The 21636-nt window shown below is 45.1% G+C and overlaps 1 protein-coding gene across 1 annotated transcript in view; it reads left to right on the top strand.

The window, feature by feature from the left end:
* The first annotated feature begins 892 nt into the window (after window positions 1–892).
* LOC126267766 (uncharacterized) overlaps window positions 893–21636 on the top strand; it is a 292038-nt gene continuing 271294 nt past the window's right edge. The window contains exons 1-2 of the mRNA XM_049973070.1: window positions 893–897; window positions 1026–1410. Of these exons, the coding sequence (XP_049829027.1) occupies window positions 893–897; window positions 1026–1410 (390 nt within the window). The remainder of the gene's footprint in view (window positions 898–1025; window positions 1411–21636) is intronic.

Here is a 21636-nt window from a genome sequence, read left to right as displayed (position 1 = left end):
CTGAAATGTAACGTCCACTGTTCAAAGTGCCGTCAGTGCGAACAAGAAGTGACCGGGACGTGAAACCAATGGTACCCCATACCGTCACGCCGGGTGATACGCCAGTATGTCTATGACGAATACACCGCGATGTCGCCAAAAACGAATGCGACCATCATGATGCTGTAAACAGAACCTGGATTCATCCGAAAAAATGATGTTTTCCCATTCGTGCACCCAGGTTCGTCGTTGAGTACACCATCGCAGGCGCTCATGTCTGTGATGCAGCGTCAAGGGTAACGGCAGCCATGGTCTTCGAGATGATAGCCCATGCTGCTGCAAACGTCGTCGAACTGTTCGTTCAAATGGTTGTTGTCTTGGAAACGTCCCTATCTGTTGACTCAGGGATCGAGACGTGGCTGCACGATCCGTTACAGCCATGCGGATAAGATGCCTGTCATCTCGACTTCTAGTGATACGAGGGCGTTGGGATCCAGCACGGCGTTCCGTATTACCCTTCTGAACCCACCGATTTCACATGCTGCTAACAGTCATTGGATCTGGACCAACGCGAGCAGCAATGTCGGGATACGATTAACCGCAATCGCGATAGGCTACAAGCCGACCTTTATCAAAGTCGGAAACGTGATGGTACGCATTTCTCCCCCTTACAAGAGGCATCACAACAACGTTTCACCAGGTAATGCCGGTCAACTGCTGTTTATGTGTGAGAAATCAGTTGGAAACTTTCCAACTGTCAGCACGTTGTAGGTGTCGCCACCGGAGCCAACCTTGTGTGAATGCTCTGAAACGCTAATAATTTGCATATCACAGCATCTTCTTCCTGTCGCTTAAATTTCGCGCCTGTAGCACGTCATCTTCGTGATGTAGCAACTTTAATGACCAGTAGTGTATGTGGTTCTGTAGTTACTCACCAGCACCCAATGGAAAGTTTCCCTGTACACGACAACGTCGTATGAGGAGGGACATAGCCCCACTGAAAAGCTTGTACGAAGCCGGTCGCTAAGGCGGTGCGTTGACCGCAGGGGCGTCTTCTGCACGCTGCGCGAACTGCAGCTGGAGGCCCGCAACGCTCCACGGCCCGTACCGCTGTTCTCGGCCACAGTCGCAGGTGAGGGCGCGTCCCGCGGCCAGGCGGCCGGGCCGTCTCGCGCAGAGGGCGTGCAGTCCCCGCGGCGCAGCGCCTCGCCGTCCCCTCCTCGGGCCGCGCCGAGGGGCCGGCTGCGCCTACCGCCGCTGCTGCGGCCCGCCGGGGAGTCCGCGTGCTGCTCGGGCTGCGGCCGCGCGGGCCAGCAGCTGCTGCGCTGCGTGCGCTGCTCGCACCAGCAGCTGTGCGCCGCCTGCCTCACCGGCTCGGACGCCTTCACCACGGCCCACGTCAGGCACGGGCTCGCCGCCAGGAAGGTGCAGGTATCTCCCCACGTATATAAATCTGCCAGATAGAAAATAGGTAAAATCACTTATGCTCAGATATCTGCAAGGTATTACACAGGATGTGCGAGAGAACTTCACCGTATTATACTGTATGCGTGTCCTACTTGAGCGACTTTCTGGTCAAAATTGACTTCTCGAAGTGCGTCCACTTTCGTCCCTGCGTGCAAATCAACAGTGGGAGCAGCTGCCATTAGTGCCACTAATAAAAATTCATATACTGGATGATCAAAATGTCAGTATGAACTTAAAAACTTAATAAACCACGGAATAATGTAGATAGAGAGGTAAAAATTGACACACATGCTTAGAATTACACAGTGTTTTATTAAAACAAAACAAAAATAATGTTCACAAAATCTCCGACACATGGCGCTGAACAGCAAAAGGTCTGACACACACACGCATGACAATCGTGTATAAAAGGAGCTGTAATGAGAGAGAGAGAATCAGATGCGCCAGCAGTCGCAGCATGTTGATGTTACCTGAAAAGGCGCTTTTAGTGAAGCTGTATTATCAGAATGCGGAATGTGCTAGTTCAGCGTTACGACCCTAAAGCCAAAGAATGGTTCAAATGGCTCTAAGCACTATGGGACTCAACATCTGTGGTCATAAGTCCCCTAGAACTTAGAACTACTTAAACCTAACTAACCTAATGACATCACACACATCCATGCCCGAGGCAGGATTCGAACCTACGGCCGTAGCGGTCGCGCGGTTCCAGACTGTAGCGCCTAGAACCGCTCGGCCACTCTGGCCGGATCGCCATAGGAAGGGGATTCGAACGGGTAAAGGTCCATTGACAAATGCAGCTGTGGCGAGAATGATTTCGAAATTCGAAGCCACGGGTTGTTTAGACGGTAGACCCCATACTGGCCGACCGAGAACAAGGCGTAATGCTGCTGAGCCAGTTCAAGAAGAAATGGAGACTGTAGCGGGTTCGTATGTGCACGGGGAAGTCAGCGCTCGTGCAGTCGCATTCCATACACTACTGTTTGGTTGGCACCTAGGCGTACCCTCCGATGCTATCCGTACAAAATCCATCGGAACCATGAACTGTTATCTGGCGATTTAGTGAAGCGGAGGGCATTTGGAATGTGGGCGTTTCAGAAGATGGCGGTAGATGACGATTGGTTGAGTAACGTGTTGTGGACCGATGAAGCTCATTTCATGCCCCGAGGATCTGTCAACGCCCACAACCGCAGAATTTGGGCTACCGAAAATCCTAGAACTATCGTGGAAACTTCATTGCACGACGAGAAAGCCACGGTATGGGTTGAATTTACCACATCTACCGTTATCTGGCCTTTTTTCTTCGAGGAAATGCGTGATTCTGCTTTTGTAACTGCTACCCTGACGCGTGCGGTTCTAGGCGCTTCAGTCTGGAACCGCGTGACCGCTGCTGTCGCAGATTCGAATCCAGCCTCGGGCATGGATGTGTGTGATATCAATAGTTAGGTTTAAGTAGTTCTAAGTTCTAGGGGACTGATGACCACAGATGTTGAGTCCCATACTGATCAGAGCCATTTGAACCAATCTGCTACCGTGACGGGTGAGAGGTACGCCGATATGTCACAGAATCGCATCATCACCAGCCTAGCTGATAAACACCTGCTGGAACGTACGATGTTTATGCAGGATGGCGCTCCACCTCCTGTTGCTAGACGCGTGGAAGATCTCTTGAGCGCATAGTTTGGTGATGATTGTGTGCTCTTGCAAGAGAGATGTAGTATCTGAACCAGAATGGTATTTACGCTCTACAGAGAAAAAAGGATATACTACGCATTACTAAGAAAGTAAGTGGTTAAACTTGCTTTAATGAAAAATACTTCAGCAGCGGAAAGGTCAGATCGATTTAACTAGTAAAATATCTTCCGATGTTAAATTGTACTCTGAAAGAAAATAAAATGCAAAGGATAAAGTGAAAAAGCGCTATTTTCTGGGTTCTGGATATTGTTTCATGTGTTTGCAAATATATATCTTCTTGAGCAAATAAATATTTTTATTTTGAAATGTCTGACGATGCTTTTCGTATTCTTTTAGTTCTCAGGAGAGTAGAGAATTTACACGCGACTTTTGACAAGAACATCCAAGATTAATTTTGCTCTGGTGATTAATAAAATCTATTATCAGTTCTTTTTTATGCATTTTGTCACTATACTTCGTGCCTATAAACTGTCAGTTTTCAAAAAACACAATTTTTGGAAAGACTTATTCCTTCGTTCAGTGGAAACATATTTCGGGAAGGGTACAACAGAACATCTTTAAGTGATTGAATAAAGTGATTGCTGCTTTGCCGGCCACGGTGGCCGAGCGGTTCTAGGCGCTCAGTCCGGAACCGCGCGACTGCTACGGTCGCAAGTTCGAATCGTGCCTCGGGTATGGATGTGGTGATGTCCTTAGGTTAGTTAGGTTTAAGTAGTTCTAAGTTCTAACAGATGTTAAGTCCCATAGTACTCAGAGCCATTTGAACCATTTTTTTATTGCTGCATTCATTTTTTCTCTTGTTCATGTTTTGAAATGATACGCTCAATTCCATGAACACGTCGATCCCGCATTTTTTGTATGAGTCTTGGCCTTGAAGTTTTCTAAAGTTTTGTCCCACAAAAGTGGTCGTTCTTTCATTAAAAATTAATTGCTCAGTGTCTGATTTGCATGAGAAGAAGCTACGAAAACAAAAAGAAAAGCAAATAACAGTACTTAGGTTGATGTGTGTTGACTTCGGGAAGGTGCTTGAAACAGTTCCGCACTGCCACTTCACATACAAAATACGAGCTTACGGAATATCAGACCAACTTTATGACTGGACAGAAGACCACTCCTAGCAAAGGCAACAAGTCATTCTTAACGGAGACAAATATTGGGACATAAAAGTATCTGAGGGTGACCACGGGGAAGGGGGGGGGGGGCACTATCAATTTAGAGTTTACCGTATATAACGATATTTATAAATGAATGGTGCAAAATGGTTCAGATGGCTCTGAGCGCTATGGACCTTTACAGCTGAGGTCATCAGCCCCCAAAAATTAGAACTATTTAAACCTAACTAACCTAAGGACATCACACACATCCATGCCCGAGGCAGGATTCGAACCTGCGACCGTAGCAGCAGCGCGGTTCCGGACTGAAGCGCTTAGAACCGCTCGGCCACACTGGCCTGCTGAAGGGTGCAGTTTCAAAAATTAACAATAAATCGATTTGTTACTTTATTCGGCAAATTGTACAGCATTAGCAGTGGCAACTGCTCAAGTTTTTGGCGCACTACTCTATGTTTATTTGTCATGCTTACTGCACAGGCATGGCACATGTTTCCAAGACGGCGTCGCTACAGGAAAAGGCTTTCCCTGACCTTCGTTTTGAGGTGGCTATATCTGCGGTTGCAGTGCAGCGTGAGTTTAGTGTACGGTGTAGGAAAGACCTATCACACTATAATAACATAGGTAGGTGGTACCGACAGTTTTGGAAATTAGTTGCGTTTTTAAGCGGAAGAGTCCAGGTCGACCCCGTGTGTCTCATGCAAACGCTGAAAGAGTGCGGGAAGCGTTCCACCGATGTCCTCGTAAGTCACTTACTAAAGCGAGCAGGAAATTATTACTGTGTCGAAGGTCCAAAGTGTTTTAAACCATACAAAGTAGGACTATTGTAGGCTCTTATTCCAACAGACAAAGTGAATAGTGTGAGTTCGGTAAAGAACTGCGGTTAAAAATGGAGGACGCTGGTTTTGTAGAAAGACTCATCTTCTGCTATGAACGCACTTTCCACATAAGTGGCAAGGTGAACACACACAATTTTCGTATCTCGGGAAGCGAGAAACAACGTACGCGGATAGAACACCAACGGGACTCTCCAAAAAGGAACGTTTTCTATGCGGGGTCGCGCTGGAAAGTGCACAGCCCATTTTTCTTCGAACAAAGAACGGTGACGGGTAACTCAATTTCGAGACATGTTGGAAACCTGGTTGTAACCCTAGCTGAACACCAGTCATGATGGGTACATTTTGCAAGTGGAAAGTGCTCCTCCCCTTTTTGGCAGGAATGGAAGAGAGCTTCTTAATCGTTTCTTCGCCTACGCTGGATTGGACATGCTGCAACAGCACACAACAACCTTCCCTCCTGGCCACTTCATTTGCCGGATTTAACACCTTGCGATTTATTTTTGTGGGTGTTTGTGAAAGACGAAGTTTATGTACCACCAGTGCCCGTGTCGCTTGAGGAAGTGTGTGATTGGATAAAGTATGCACTGCAGACAATCGCAGAGGACATGCTACACCGAGTAGAGGAAGAATGTGGTTACTGTGCAGATGTGTGTCGTGTAACCAATAGTGCACATATTGAAGGATTGTGAATATTGTACCAAAAACTTGAACAGTTGCCACTGATTATGCTGTAAGATTTGCCCATGTAAAGTAATAAACCGATTTATTATTAATTTTTTTTAAATCCGCCCTTCTTTCATAAAACCCTACATGTTCGGAAATCATATGGAGGAGACATCAGCGACAGTGATTGTTTATGTTGGGCATGGAGGTGTTTTCAGCTAGCCTAATGGCAGAACGTGCCAATGGCGAGTGAAACCTATAAAGTGGTTAGTAAGATATAGGTGGAAGCATTCACCATAGAATCAAGGAAGGAACAGACCACAGAATTCCTAATGGAGAGAAATCTTCTGATGTAAAAGAAATACCATTACTGTTCACGATATGTATATAAATCACCTAGTGGATAACGGAAGCTCCAACAGATTGTTCGCAGATGATGCTGTTATGTATAGAGAAGTGGGAAACACTAGAAAATTATAGCGAAATGCAGGAAGACCAACACAGGCTGTTGCTTGTTCCAGGGATTGCCAGTTTACACTCAAAATATACAGATGTAATGTACTGCGTATAAATAGGCTAAGAGGCGTTACTTTCTGATTTGATGATTGGCGAATAATCAGTGAAAGGTGCCATATCCATTAAATATCTAGAAGTATGCGTACATAGCGATTCACAGTGAAACAAGTACATGAAACTAATCGCACGTGAGGCAGATGCCAGGCAGATTTACTTTAAGAAACGTCAAAAATGTTGTCCACCAACAGGTAGCTTACAAAATCCTCGTTCGATCGATATTTGAATATTGCTCGTCAGTCTGTACCTGTACCGGATAGAATAGATAGATGAAATAGAGAAGACCCGAAGAAGAGTAGCGCGTTTTCTCAGAGGTTCTTATAGTAAGTGCGAAAGCGCTACGGAGATGCTAATCCATTTCCGGTGGCAGACACTACAAGAGAAGCGTACACCACCACGAAGCGGTTTATTGCTAAAATTGTGAGAGCATACATTTCCCTTGAAGGGTCAAACAATATATAGCTTCCTATGATGCATACTTCGCGAAAGACCATGAAGGTAACATTGAAAGCCGGGGTTCATTTGAAGTCTTCCGAACAATCGTTGTTTCCAGGCACCGTTCACGGCTGGTACAGGAGAAGGAGGAAGTGACAGAGGTACACAAAGAACCTCCACTAAACACAACAGCGTGTCTTGAGGAGTAGAGATGTAGGTGTAAATATACTGGTGACAGGTGCTGCAACTAATGCCTGGTTCGCAATAGGCAAGGAATTTTGTCAAATGCCGAGTGATTTAGTAACAAAACGTGTGTGGAAAACACTGTTTAGTCGAGTAGTTAAGTTCGATAGCAACTGGTCAAGTAGCTTTTCCAACCACAACTCACCACTGGACAGCTCTTTCTGTTTCTTCGCTATGCATTAAGGAACCCTGATTCACGGGTAATTGTAAATAGCATTGCTAGCAAAATATTGTACAAGGAACTGTGGGCCGGCCGGTGTGGCCGAGTGGTTCTAGGTGCGTCAGTCTGGAACCGCGAGACCGCTATGGTCGCAGGTTCGAATCCTGCCTCGGGCATGGATGTGTGTGATGTCCTTAGGTTAGTTAGGTTCAAGTAGTTCTAAGTTCTAGGGTCTGATGACCTCAGATGTTAATTCCCATAGTGCTCAGAGCCATCAAAAGGATACAAATGGCTGAAATGTCATACAGTTCTCTGGTTCTCTTCGTTCCAGAGTTAGATATTTTATGCAATTATTGTTTCCTAAAGTATTTAATACATACGTTATCAGTTATCTCTATTTTTCTTTTACTTCATGACTAATTGATTGTAATTGGATTTAATATGCTATTTGCTGTTATTCTAGGCATATTATATATTAACCAGTAACCCACATGATGTGTAGTGACTTGAGCTCTACTGAGTCACACACAATTATTGGACTTAGTTTCGAAATAAACTTGACGCGCAGGTAGTATCGATGCTGTAACATGAGCTTTTATCGAGGCCGGTGCGTCGTGCGGTTCTAGGCGCTCCAGTACGGAGCCGCGCTGCTGCTACGGTCGCAGGTTCGAATCCTGCCTCGAGCATGGGTGTGTGTGATGTCCTTAGGTTAGTTAGGTTAAATTAATTCTAAGTTCTAGGGGTCTGATGACCACGGCAGTTGAGTCTCATAGTGCTCAGAGCCATTTGAACCATTTTTGAGGCCGGTGCAGAATTGGAGGTCAGTAAAGTTTATAATTAACTTCACTACTAATGAAGGCATGTAGGTAAATGGCAGTTGGAGCATAACTGTAAGGTATGACATTATCCTATTTCAGTTCATTGCTAATGATGTTCTTTTCTTCATGTGGTATGTTTATGATCTTTTCTTCTTCTTCTGGTTATTATTACATAGAGATTAGAGCCCACACAGAAGCATACCGACAATCCTTCTTTCCACGTACAATACGAGACTGGAATAGAAGGGAGAACCGATAGAGGTACTCAGGATACCCTCCGCCACACACCGTCAGGTGGCTTGCGGAGTATGGATGTAGATGTAGATGTAGAATTTGGAAAAATATCATAAATTTCTAAACATATTGTATTAGTAGATGTGTTTATAGACTTGTTTAGAGAACGCAACAGGTCACCTCTGTAACCTCAGTAAATATTTTAAAAATGTTCCTGATGTTCGACGACGTGGGTCGTTAGAGAGCTCGTTAGCCCGCTAATACAACGCTGATCAGGCGAACAGTGCAGATTACACAAAATTGTGGCAGGAATAATTTAGTGAATTTCCCCTATACCAGTGGAGTCATAAGGAAAAACAAATCTGGCATTCTATGGGTCGGAACTTTGAATGTTAGAGCTTTCAATTGGGTGTGTAGCTTAGAGAATTCAAATAGACACATGGATAAGTTGCAAGTAATCAAATAGGAGTAATGCCGAATTAAGGCTAATAGTCAATAACAATATAGGAATGCGTGTGGATAATCTACTATGAACAGCATATTGAACGAATTATCACAGTCGAGACAGACATGAAACCAACATGCACTTGTACTACAAGTTTAGACGCCAACTAGATCTGCATATGGTGAAAAGATTGAGAGAATGTATGATGAGCTTAGCTGAATCATTATGATAGTTAAGGGAGGCGAAAATTTAGTTGTGATAGGTGAATGGAATTCGTTTGTATGAAAAGAAACAGAAGTAAAAATACCAGGAGAACATGGACCGGGTTAAGGAATGAAAGAGGAAGCCAACTGGTAGAACTCTGCACGGAGCATACTTTAATCACCGCTAACATTTTATTTGAGAACCATGAAAGAATATTGTATACGTGGAAGAGATATGAGGTCGCTAGAAGGTTTCAGACAGATTATGGTAAGACAGAGATTTCGGAACTAAATTTTAAATTTCAAGACATTTACGGGAGCAGATGTGAACTATAATCATAAATTGTTGGTTATGAACTGCAGATTAAAACAGAAGGTAGGTGAAAAGGTAGGAACTTATGGAGATGGGACCTGAATAAATTGAAGGAAGCGGAGGTTATTGAGAGTTTCAGTTAGATTATTAGACAACGCTTTACTGAAACAGGGGAAAACATGACAATAGAAGAGGAATACGCAGCTTTGAAAGAAAGTAGGGAAGACAGCAGAGGACCACATAGATAAAAGACAGGAAGGTATAGTAAAAATCCGTGGATAATACAGGAGATATTGAATTTAATTGACGACAGGAGAAAATATAAAATGTAGCAAATGACGCAGATGAAAGGGAACATAAGGGTCTAAAAAATAGGATCGAAAGAAGGATCAAAATGACTAATCAGGGATGGCTTCAGAACAAAAGCAAGGCTGAAGAAACATGTTAACTAGGAGACAGGTAGATACCGCCTATAGGAAAGTTAAAGAACCTTTTGAGAAAAGGTAAACACCAGCCTGAATATCAAGATCTCATGTGATAATCATGTACTAAGTAAAGAAGAAAAGTTGAAAATGTAAGAAATTTATAGATGGACTCCTAAGTGCAAAATTGAGCAAAATATTATAGAAAGAGAAGAGGAAGTAGGTCAAGATGAGATGGTTGACACAGTACTGCGGGAAGAATTTGACAGACTCCTGAAAGACCTAAGTGGAAACAAGACCCCTTGTGTAGACGATATTCTCTCACAATTTTGAGATTATTGGGTGAGGCAACCATGACAGAAACATTCAACCTGGTATGCAAGGTATATTAAAAATGCGATATATCCACAGACAGTCACGAAGAAGTGTTCATTCTAATTCCAGTGTTGGCAGTTGTTTGCAGGTATGAATGTTACCAAAGCATCAGTTTAGTAAGTGATGGTTTGCTGAATATTGACGCTGATTATTTGCAGAACAATGGGAAAACTGATGGAAGCATACCTCGTGGAAGATTAGTTTGCATTCCGGAGAGGTGGAAGAACACGCGGCGCCGTAATGATCCTACGACTTATCCTAGGCGATAGGTTGGAGAAAGGCAAACCTACTTTTACAGCGTTAGTAGATTTAGAGAAAGGTTTTGACAATGTCGACTGGACTACACTCAGAAAGTAGTAGTTGAGAAGGGAGTGAACAGAGCTGTAGCCTAATCGCCGCGCGGGATTAGTCGAGCGGTCTCAGGCGCTGCAGTCATGTAAAGTGCGGCTGGACCCGGCGGAGGTTCGAATCCTCCCTCGGGCATGGGTGTGTGTGTTTGTCCTTAGGATAATTTAGGTTAAGTAGTGTGTAAGCTTAGGGACTGATGACCTCAGCAGTTAAGTCCTATAAGATTTCACTCACATTTGAACATTTTTTTGTAGCCTAATCTTATTAAATCTCTACACTAAGTTTTGAAGGAAACCAAGAAGTTATTTGGAAAGGGAGTTAAAGTCGAGGGAGAAAAAGTAAAAACTATGAGATTTGCCTATGACGGCTAAGGAACGCGAAGAGCAATTGAACAGAGTGGACAGTGTCTTAAACTGAGATTATAAGATGACAATTGCTAAAATTAAAACAAGGTTAATGGAATGTAATCGAATTAAATCGGGCGATGATGAGAAGATACATTAGGAAGTGAGACATTAAAAGAAGTAGATGAGTTTATGTATTTGGGCAGCAAAGTAACTGCTGATGGCCGAAATATAGAGGATATAAAATGCACGCTGGTAATAGCAAGAAAATCATTTCTGAAAAACAAATTTTTTATTATTTAATATAGATTTAAGTGTATGGAAGTCTGTTCGGAAAGTATTTGTTTGGAATGTGTCTTTGTGTGGAAGTGAAACGTGGATGATAAGAAGTTCATCCAAGAAGAAAGTATATACTTTCCAAATGTTGTGATACAGAAGGATGTTGAAGATCAAGTGGGTAGATCGAATGGCAATGAGAAGGCACTAAATCGAATTGGAGAAAAAAGAACTGTATGGCACAGCTTAGCTAAAAGAGGGGATTGGTTGACAGGGAACATCCTGAGGCATATAGGAATTGTTAGTTTGTTAAACGAAGAAACTGTGAAACGTAGACATTCTAGAGAGAGATCAAGGTTTGAATACAATGAGCAGATTCAGTTGGATGTAAATTGCTGTGGTCATTCAGAGATGAAAAGGTGTGCACTGGATTGACTAGCAAGCAGACTTGCATCAAACCACTCTTCGGAATGAAGACCACCACCGCCACCACTTCTACAACAACAACAACAGCAAAACAAAATGGTTCAAATGGCTCTGAGCACTATGGGACTTAACTGCTGAGGTCATCAGTCCCCTAGAACTTAGAACTACGCAAACCTAACTAACCTAAGGACATCACACACATCCATGCCCGAGACAGGATTCGAACCTGCGACCGTAGCTGTCGCGCGGTTCCAGACTGTAGCGCCTAGAACCGCTCGGCCACACCGGCCGGCCAACAGCAACACATTACACACACTATATTGATCAGCCAGAACGTTATGACCACCGACCTACTATCGATATAAGCCCGTCCAGTCGATAGTAGCGTCGTCTGGCGAGGAATGACTGCTAATCGGACACGTGCACGGTGTCCATGCTGTCCGTGTGTAGAGTGGGGAAGGCGCGCGATCTATATGAGTTTGACCAAGGGCAGATTGTGATGGTCCGGAGGCTCGTCACGAGCATTTCGGAAACTGCGCGACTTGTTGGGTGTTCGAGGAGTACTGTGGTGAGTGTCTTCAACAAGTGACGAAACCAAGGTGAAACCACGTCCAGACGTCGGCAGGGGTTGGGGAGGGGTGGGGTGGGTGTGGTAGGGGGGGGGGGGGTGTGGGGGTATAGGCGGCCACCTCTCATGACAAATGTCGGACGATGTAGGCTGGGCAGACTGGTAAAACAGGACAGGCGTCGAACTATGGCGGAACTAACATCAGATTTAATGCTAGGCAGAGTACAAGTGTGTCTGAACACACAGTTCACCGAACACTCGTAACGATGAGATTTTGCACCCGACGACCGATGCATGTGCCAATGTTAGCGCCACGATGTCGGCAACTACGACTGAAATGGCCACGTCAACTTCTGCACTGGACGTTGACGCAGTGGCAGAGCGTTGCATGATCTGATGAATCCCGATACATTCTTCATCATGCCGATGGGAGGGCCTGAATCTTCCGTCTTCTATGGAACAGCTCCTTGACACTTCTGCTTGGGGATGGAGAGAAGCTGGCGGCAGCTCTATTATGGATTCACGAGGGCATCCATGGACCCAGTGGAGCTTGTGCAAGGCATCATGAGGGACAAGGAATATCGTAATCTGGTTGCAGAACACCAACACCCATTCATGACGATTATTTTTCCTGATGACAGTGACACTTTTCAATAAGATAATGCGCCCCATCACAAGGCCAGGACTGTGACGGAGTGGTTTGAGGAACACAGAGTTCCCCCCCCAAACTCGGCAGAGCTAAATCCGATCGAACACATCTGGGATCTACATCTACATCTACATCTACATCCATACGCCGCAAGCCACCTGACAGTATGTGGCGGAGCGTACCTTGAGTACCTCTATCGGTTCTCCCTTCTATTCCAGTCTCGTTTTGTTCGTGGAAAGAAGGATTGTCGGTATGCTTCTGTGTGGGCTCTAATCTCTCTGATTTTATCGTCATGGTCTCCTCGCGAGATATACGTAGAAGGGACCAATATACTGCTTGACTCTTCGGTGAAGGTATGTTCTCGAAACTTCAACAAAAGCCCGTACCGAGCTACTGAGCGTCTCTCTTGCAGAGTCTTCCACTGGAGTTTATCATGTCCGTAACGTTTTCGCGATTACTAAATGATCCTGTAACGAAGCGCGCTGCTCTCCTTTGGATCTTCTCTATCTCTTCTATCAACCCTAACTGGTACGATCCCACACTACTGAGCAGTATTCAAGCAGCGGGCGAACAAGCGTACTGTAGCCTACTTCCTTTGTTTTCGGATTGCATTTCCTTAGGATTCTTCCAATGAATCTTAGTCTGACATCTGCTTTACCGACGATCAACTTTATATGATCATTCCATTTTAAATCACTCCTAATGCGTACTCCCAGATAATTTATGGAATTAACTGCTTCCAGTTGCTAATCTGCTATATTGTAGCTAAATGATAAGTGATCTATCTTTCTATGTATTCGCAGCACATTACACTTGTCTACATTGAGATTCAGTTGCCATTCCCTGCACCATACGTCAATTCGCTGCAGATCCTTCTCCATTTGAGTACAATTTTCCATTGTTACAACCTCTCGATATACCACAGCATGATCTGCAAAAAGCCTCAGTGCACTTCCGATGTCATCCACAAGGTCATTTATGTATATTGTGAATACAAACGGTCCTACGATACTCCCCTGCGGCACACCTGAAATCACTCTTACTTCGGAAGACTTCTCTCCATTGAGAGTGACATTCTGCTTTCTGTTATCTAGGAACTCTTCAATCCAATCACACAATTGGTCCGATAGTCCATCTGCTCTTACTTTGTTCATTAAACAAATGTGGGGAACTGTTTCGAACGCCTTGAGGAAGTCAAGAAACACGGCATCTACCTGTGAACCCGTGTCTATGGCCCTCTGAGGCTCGTGGACGAATAGCGCGAGCTGGGTTTCACACGATCGTCTTTTTCGAAACCCATGCTGATTCGTACAGAGTAGATTTCTAGTTTCCAGAAAAGTCATTATACTCGAACATAATACGTGTTCCAAAATTCTACAACTGATTGACGTTAGAGATATAGCTCTATAGTTCTGCACATGCGTTCGACGCCCCTTCTTGATAAAACGGGGATGACCTATGCCCTTTTCCAATCCTTTGGAACGCTACGCTCATCTAGAGATCTGCGGTACATCGCTGCAAGAAGGGGGGCAGGTTCCTTCGCGTGCTCTGTGTAAAATCGAACTAGTATCACATCAGGTCCAGCGGCCTTTCGCCTTTTGAGCGATTTTAATTGTTTCTCTATCCCTCTGTCGTTTATTTCGATATCTACCATTTTGTCATCTGTGCGACAATCTAGAGAAGGAACTACAGTGCACTCTTCCTCTGCGAAACAGCTTTGCAAAAAGACATTTAGTAATTCGGCCTTTAGTCTGTCATCCTCTGTTTCAGTACCATTTTGGTCACAGAGTGTCTGGACATTTTGTTTTGATCCACCTACCGCTTTGACATAGGACCAAAATTTCTTAGGATTTTCTGCCAAGTCAGTACACAGAACTTTACTTTCGAATTCATTGATAGCCTCTCGCATAGCCCTCCTCACACTACATTTCGCTTCGCGTAATTTTTGTTTGTCTGCAAGGCTTTGGCTATGTTTATGTTTGGTGTGAAGTTCCCTTTTCTTCCGCAGCAGTTTTCTAACTCGGTTGTTGTACCACGGTGGCTCTTTTCCATCTCTTACGATCTTGCTTGGCACATACTCATCTAACGCATATTGTACGATGGTTCTGAACTTTGTTCACTGGTCCTCAACACTATCTGTACATGGGACAAAACTTTTGTGTTGAGCCGTCAGGTACTCTGTAATCAGCTTTTTGTCACTTTTGCTAAACAGAAAAATCTTCCTACCTTTTTTAATATTTCTATTTACGGCTGAAATCATTGATGCAGTAACCGCTTTATGATCGCTGATTCCCTGTTCTGCGTTAACTGTTTGAAATAGTTCGGGTCTGTTTGTCACCAGAAGGTCTAATATGTTATCGCCACGAGTCGGTTCTCTGTTTAACTGCTCAAGGTAGTTTTCAGATAAAGCACTTAAAAAATTTCACTGGATTCTTTGTCCCTGCCACCCGTTATGAACGTTTGAGTCTCCCAGTCTATATCCGGCAAATTAAAATCTCCACCCAGAACTATAACACGGTGGGGAAATCTACTCGAAATATTTTCCAAATTATTCTTCAGGTGCTGAGCCACAACAGCTGCTGAGCCCGGGGGCCTATAGAGACATCCAATTACCATGTCTGAGCCTGCTTTAACCGTGACCTTCACCCAAATCATTTCACAATTCGAATCTCCGTCAATTTCCTTCGATACTATTGCACTTCTTATCGCTATAAACACGCCTCCCCCTTCACTGTCCAGCCTGTCTCTGCGGTATACATTCCAATCTGAGTTTTGGATTTCATTACTGTTTACGTCTGGTTTCAGCCAACTTTCTGTCCCTAGTACTGTGTGGGTATTGTGACCGTTTATTAATGAGAGCAGTTCTGGGACCTTTCTATAGACGCTCCTGCAGTTTACTATTAGCACATTAATATTGTTATTCCCTGTTGCATGTTGCCTACTCCTACCTTGCAGCGTCTCAGGAGACGTCTTGTCGGGCCTAGGGAGGGAAACCTCTAACCTAAAAAACCCACTTGTGCACTCCACACGTACTCTGCTACCATTGTAGTTGCTTCCTGCGTGTAGTGCACGCCTGACCTATTCAGGGGTACCCTACATTTCTTCACCCGATAGAGGAGGTCGATAATTTGCACCCCAGATCTCCGCAGAATCGTCTGAGCCTCTGGTTTTAGCCTTCTACTTGGCTCCAAAAAAGAGGACCGCGATCGGTTCTAAACCAGAGGACCGCGATCGGTTCTGGGAACGATACCACAAATAGTTAGCTCAGATTTCACCCCCGAGCGATGTTTTTCTTCTTCACCAATTCCGCCAACCGCCTGTAAGAACTGAGGATGACCTCTGAACTCAGACGGCAGGAGTCATTGGTGCCGACATGAGCAACAATTTGCAGTCGGGTGCACCCAGTGCTCTCTATCGCCGCCGGTAGGGCCTCCTCCACATCTCGGATGAGACCCCCCGGCAAGCAGACAGAGTGAACACTGGCCTTCTTCCCCGACCTTTCCGCTATTTCCCTAAGGGGCTCCATCACCCGCCTAACGTTGGAGCTAATAAACCCCTCCCCCCCCCCCCCCCCCCCCTGTGCCTGCTCGGACCCTGCCGAAGGAGCGGCCACATGTCCACTCACAGGCAGAGCGGGCGATGCCAGACTGCCAGCTTCCACATTCACCCTCCGCCTCGTGCGCCGCTGAACTCGCCACTCCCCTTGGGGAGAGGGTGGCCCAACCGCACCTGGTTCCCGCGAAGATGTCTCGACAGCAGGGACAATGGGTGAAGCATGTAACACGTGGGGTGTACCATGCGACGCACCAGACTCCCCACTGCCGCTACATCCCGAGGCAGCAGCCTGAAGACGGCTGACCGCGGCCATCAACGCGTTCAACTGTTCGCGAACAGTGGCCAGCTCCTCCTGCGTCCGTACACAGCAGTGGCACATCCAACGTGGCGTCAGAGCTCATTGCCTCCCTTCCCCGGAATTTACGGGTATTAGGTGACATGTGTGTCCAGATGTGGTGCCAACGCCCTCCAGTGACTTACCAAGGCTTCATGCCCCGACGCGTCGCCGCTGTTATCCGTGCCAAAGGTTTACGTACCAGCCGTTTGGTAGGTGGTTATAATGTTCTGTCAGATACAGACATTATTTCATAGTGTAACATTACACAGACTTTCAGCTGACATCACAACTGTAGCGATGGTTTAAGGCTCCCATTTTAAGCATCGCAACTTTCCATTTGCTTGCCGGTAAAGCTAAGTCAGCATCTCTCTACACTGAGTGAGGCGTTTCTCTCAGAAAGCGGATAAGGTGTTATTGTTACACATTGCATCGATCTGGGAGTAAGTTTTTCCAGAAAGAAAGGTAAATAGGAAAACAAAATAAAAAAACAAGGAAAGAACATAGTGTGCAAATGTAAAGGAAAGAACAGTGTGCAAATGTGATTCGATCCAGACTTTGGCGTCGAGGTTGTTAGATACGGAGTACAAACACGAAACGGAGGTAAATGGAATAGAAATGTGGCAGTGATCATTTTAAGGGGTCGTCCTGGAATTCACATAAATTATTGCCTCGTGATGACTGGGTGTTGTGTGTGCTGTCCTTAGGTTAGTTAGGTTTAAGTAGTTCTATGTTCTAGGGGACTAATGACCATAGATGTTAAGTCCCATAGTGCTCAGAGCCATATGAACATAAATTATAAAGGAAACTTATGGAATCCTTGGTCCCGGCGGAGGTTCGAGTCCTCCCTCGGGCATGGGTGTGTGTGTTCGTCCTTAGGATAATTTAGGTTAAGTAGTGTGTAAGCTTAGTGACTGATGTCCTTAGCAGTTAAGTCCCATAAGATTTCACACACATTTGAACATTTTTATGGAATCCTTAATTCCGGATTATTAGACGACTATGTGACCTTCTCCCCATCCTGAATACGAGTCCTTTGTTTGACCAGAGAATGTGATCCATGTCGGGTCAGTGTGCTAGCTTTGTATGGAAGCATCTATTATGCCACGCCCTCATTCACTTCACTTCCAGTAGCACCTGTGTTTTCGCTCTCATTTCTGTACGTGAGTCTGTAAACAGTTTCAGTAGAATAGAAGAGGGACTGCTAGCGGTTTTCTCTCCAGCTGCAGCAATAGAGTCGTATCATCGCCGGCGATAGTTGACTCACCCACTGCAAAGAAAGGAAACAGTAGCTTTAAGTAGTGATGGGATTTCCGAAACGGCATCCCGTGATTTCCCGAGACTACCGCAATACTCAAGCTTGGATGCCTCTCTGGGGAAATCCGGGGACCTGCGTCCCAGCGCGCACCGTGTTTGGCTTGGCAATTGACTGAGATGAAACAGCTCTGGCGTATTATTTGCTCCGCGCAGTCAACGACTGCACCCTTGCTGTTCGTAAACACGAGTTAGCGAAAGACAAGGCTGCTTGGTTCTATACCACTAACGTTCTCTAACACAGTTAATCTATAAATGAACACATTCTAGTAGTCAGTGTAAGTAAAACATGAAACTTAAGGAATGACTGTGCTAAATAAAGAAACATTTCTAATTTGCGTAAATATAAAGAATCAGTATTTTAAATATCCATTTGAAGACTAAGGCGTAGTAAAATTACTGCTCGTTACAATGAAAGGAATATGCTGCTCTAATAAACTTAAGTAATGTTAATTAATTTTTATTAGTTCGTAGAATTTGTTAATGGGAATGACACTGAATTTGAGCGAAATTTCAATTATTATCTGAAATATTACGGTCGCCAGTTCGTTTAAGGACAATATAGTTATGAAACTGAGTTGTGATGAAACTGAACTTAGGAAACAATTAATGAAACAGACGTAGGTGACAAAGGCCCATTACGCGCGATAGAGCTCATTTGAATTTGAAAGTAATAAGATTTTGGATAGTTAAATTACTTTACATGGATAACTTTAGAATCATTTAAAGTAAAATTGAGTTACTAATTGCAACACGTAAAGCGGTGATGACTGAGAAAGTTGCCCTCAAAATAATGTTCACTGTCACTATAACCACTTCATCCAAAAGATCAAAATCCCTAAGCAGGGAAGATAATTATTAAGTTCAAGTAACATCACAATTAACAGCAATTACACAAGGCAACGTGAAAAATACCATAGTCAATATCGACACAAACAATTTAAAAAGTACAAGCAGTTGAACAACACTCTTGAATTATATTGTAAATTTTACTGCAGTTTGCCAGAATAAAGGGTTTTGTTACGCACGGAACTTTCTTCTCAGAAGACAATGAAGACTTCTTCTCAAAAGATAAGACTATTATTTGGCAGGATGATAAAGGTTTGAAGTGACCTCGTTCGTGCGTTGTTGACAGGATGTTTAACTCTAATATCACTTCCTACCATTTTTTCTTTCATGAGTCAGTCGCACTTCCTTAGGATTCTTACAATAAATCTGAGTCTGGCAACTGCGTCCCCCAAGACTAGATTAATCAGCTCTCTCCACCTTAAATCGCTCCTCAGAGATACTTCTAGAACTTTACAGTTGTGACTTATTCCAACTTATTCCATTGCCCTAGCGCCGATTGTGCATTCAAACAATATTGAACCTCTTCGCCTATTTATCATATTACAGTTCCTTATACACATTTAGAGCCAGGTGCATATATTTATACAAGGCGCAAATCATCTGGAATCTTTTAAAATCTGGTAACCAGTTTCCAATGGTGCCATGTCCTTGTACACCATAGCATCGTGTGCAAACAGCTTCGTAGAACAATATACATCATCCGCCGTGTCATATACGATGGTTATTCGGAACGTGACGAACGACTGGTCGCGAAATGGAAACCACTGTGAAATTCCGACGACGCTTTTCACATACGTTTTGCGCAGGGCCTCTAGTATTCCCGTCGATCGAATCAAGACGCTCTTTTCAGTTGTGGGCACACTGTGAGCGAGTAATATTAATAGTGAGTAATATTGGTGCTGCGACCTATTCTATAGCAAAATATCTGGCCTCACTACTTAGGCCGTATGGGGTAAGTGTTGCCACCATATACTTAATTCCGAGGATTTTGTCAGTCGCTTGTAGAAGTTAAGCTTAGCAGCTCAGATTTATTAGTCAGCTTCGATGTGGTCTCACTTTTTACCAAAGTGCCTTTAATGGAATCGTTACATCTTATTGGTAACTTATTAGTGCAGAAATGACGGCCTTGTTTGAACTTATACTTTCCTCAAAGCACTTTTTATTCAATGACGAATTCTTTGAACAAACAGACGGCGTAGCCATAGGGAGCCCTTTGTACCCTGTGGTAGCTAATCTCTTTATGGAGGACTTTGAGGAGAAAGCACTTGAGTCTGCTGTTTTAAAGCCTACGGTCTTCTGGCGGTACGTAGATGATACTTTTGTTGTACGGCCTCATGGCAGACAGGAACTGGATAAATTCCTTCATCACTTGAACTCGTTTCATGAGAATATCAAATTCACGATGGAGATAGAAAAAGATAGCACTTTACCATTTCTAGACGTGCTAGTACGCCGTAAAAATGATGGGTCATTAGGACATTCTGTGTACAGGAAACCGACTCACATAGATCTGTATCTCCAGGCGTCAAGCTGCCATCACCCAGCACAAACAGCCGGTGTTCTCAGTACCTTAATACATCGAGCGCATGTAATATCAGATATCAGTTCTCTATTTATCGTTACTGAAAATAACGCGTTTTTGTCAGAGTCCGTCTCTGACGACATTCGAGGCAGCGGGCACCCTGTTTCACAGGCGCGTATCTTACAGTGGCTGGGTGCGAACTGAAGTTTCCTCTTGCCTCTCGGGCTGTATTTATATACACTCCTGGAAATTGAAATAAGAACACCGTGAATTCATTGTCCCAGGAAGGGGAAACTTTATTGACACATTCCTGGGGTCAGATACATCACATGATCACACTGACAGAACCACAGGCACATAGACACAGGCAACAGAGCATGCACAATGTCGGCACTAGTACAGTGTATATCCACCTTTCGCAGCAATGCAGGCTGCTATTCTTCCATGGAGACGATCATAGAGATGCTGGATGTAGTCCTGTGGAACGGCTTGCCATGCCATTTCCACCTGGCGCCTCAGTTGGACCAGCGTTCGTGCTGAACGTGCAGACCGCGTGAGACGACGCTTCATCCAGTCCCAAACATGCTCAATGGGGGACAGATCCGGAGATCTTGCTGGCCAGGGTAGTTGACTTACACCTTCTACAGCACGTTGGGTGGCACGGGATACATGCGGACGTGCATTGTCCTGTTGGAACAGCAAGTTCCCTTGCCGGTCTAGGAATGGTAGAACGATGGGTTCGATGACGGTTTGGATGTTCCGTGCACTATTCAGTGTCCCCTCAACGATCACCAGAGGTGTACGGCCAGTGTAGGAGATCGCTCCCCACACCATGATGCCGGGTGTTGGCCCTGTGTGCCTCGATCGTATGCAGTCCTGATTGTGGCGCTCACCTGCACGGCGCCAAACACGCATACGACCATCATTGGCACCAAGGCAGAAGCGACTCTCATCGCTGAAGACGACACGTCTCCATTCGTCCCTCCATTCACGCCTGTCGCGACACCACTGGAGGTGGGCTGCACGATGTTGGGGCGTGAGCGGAAGACGGCCTAACGGTGTGCAGGACCGTAGCCCAGCTTCATGGAGACGGTTGCGAATGGTCCTCGGCGATACCCCAGGAGCAACAGTATCCCTAATTTGCTGGGAAGTGGCGGTGCGGTCCCCTACGGCACTGCGTAGGATCCTACGGTCTTGGCGTGCATCCGTGCGTCGCTGCGGTCCGGTCCCAGGTCGACGGGCACGTGCACCTTCCGCCGACCACTGGCGACAACATCGATGTACTGTGGAGACCTCACGCCCCACGTGTTGAGCAATTCGGCGGTACGTCCACCCGGCCTCCCGCATGCCCACTATACGCCCTCGCTCAAAGTCCGTCAACTGCACATACGGTTCACGTCCACGCTGTCGCGGCATGCTACCAGTGTTAAAGACTGCGATGGAGCTCCGTATGCCACGGCAAATTGGGTGACACTGACGGC

The sequence above is a fragment of the Schistocerca gregaria genome, chromosome 4 (assembly GCF_023897955.1).
Source record: "Schistocerca gregaria isolate iqSchGreg1 chromosome 4, iqSchGreg1.2, whole genome shotgun sequence".
NCBI classification, from domain to species: domain Eukaryota; kingdom Metazoa; phylum Arthropoda; class Insecta; order Orthoptera; family Acrididae; genus Schistocerca; species Schistocerca gregaria.
This window is presented reverse-complemented; position numbering and strand designations above follow the sequence as displayed.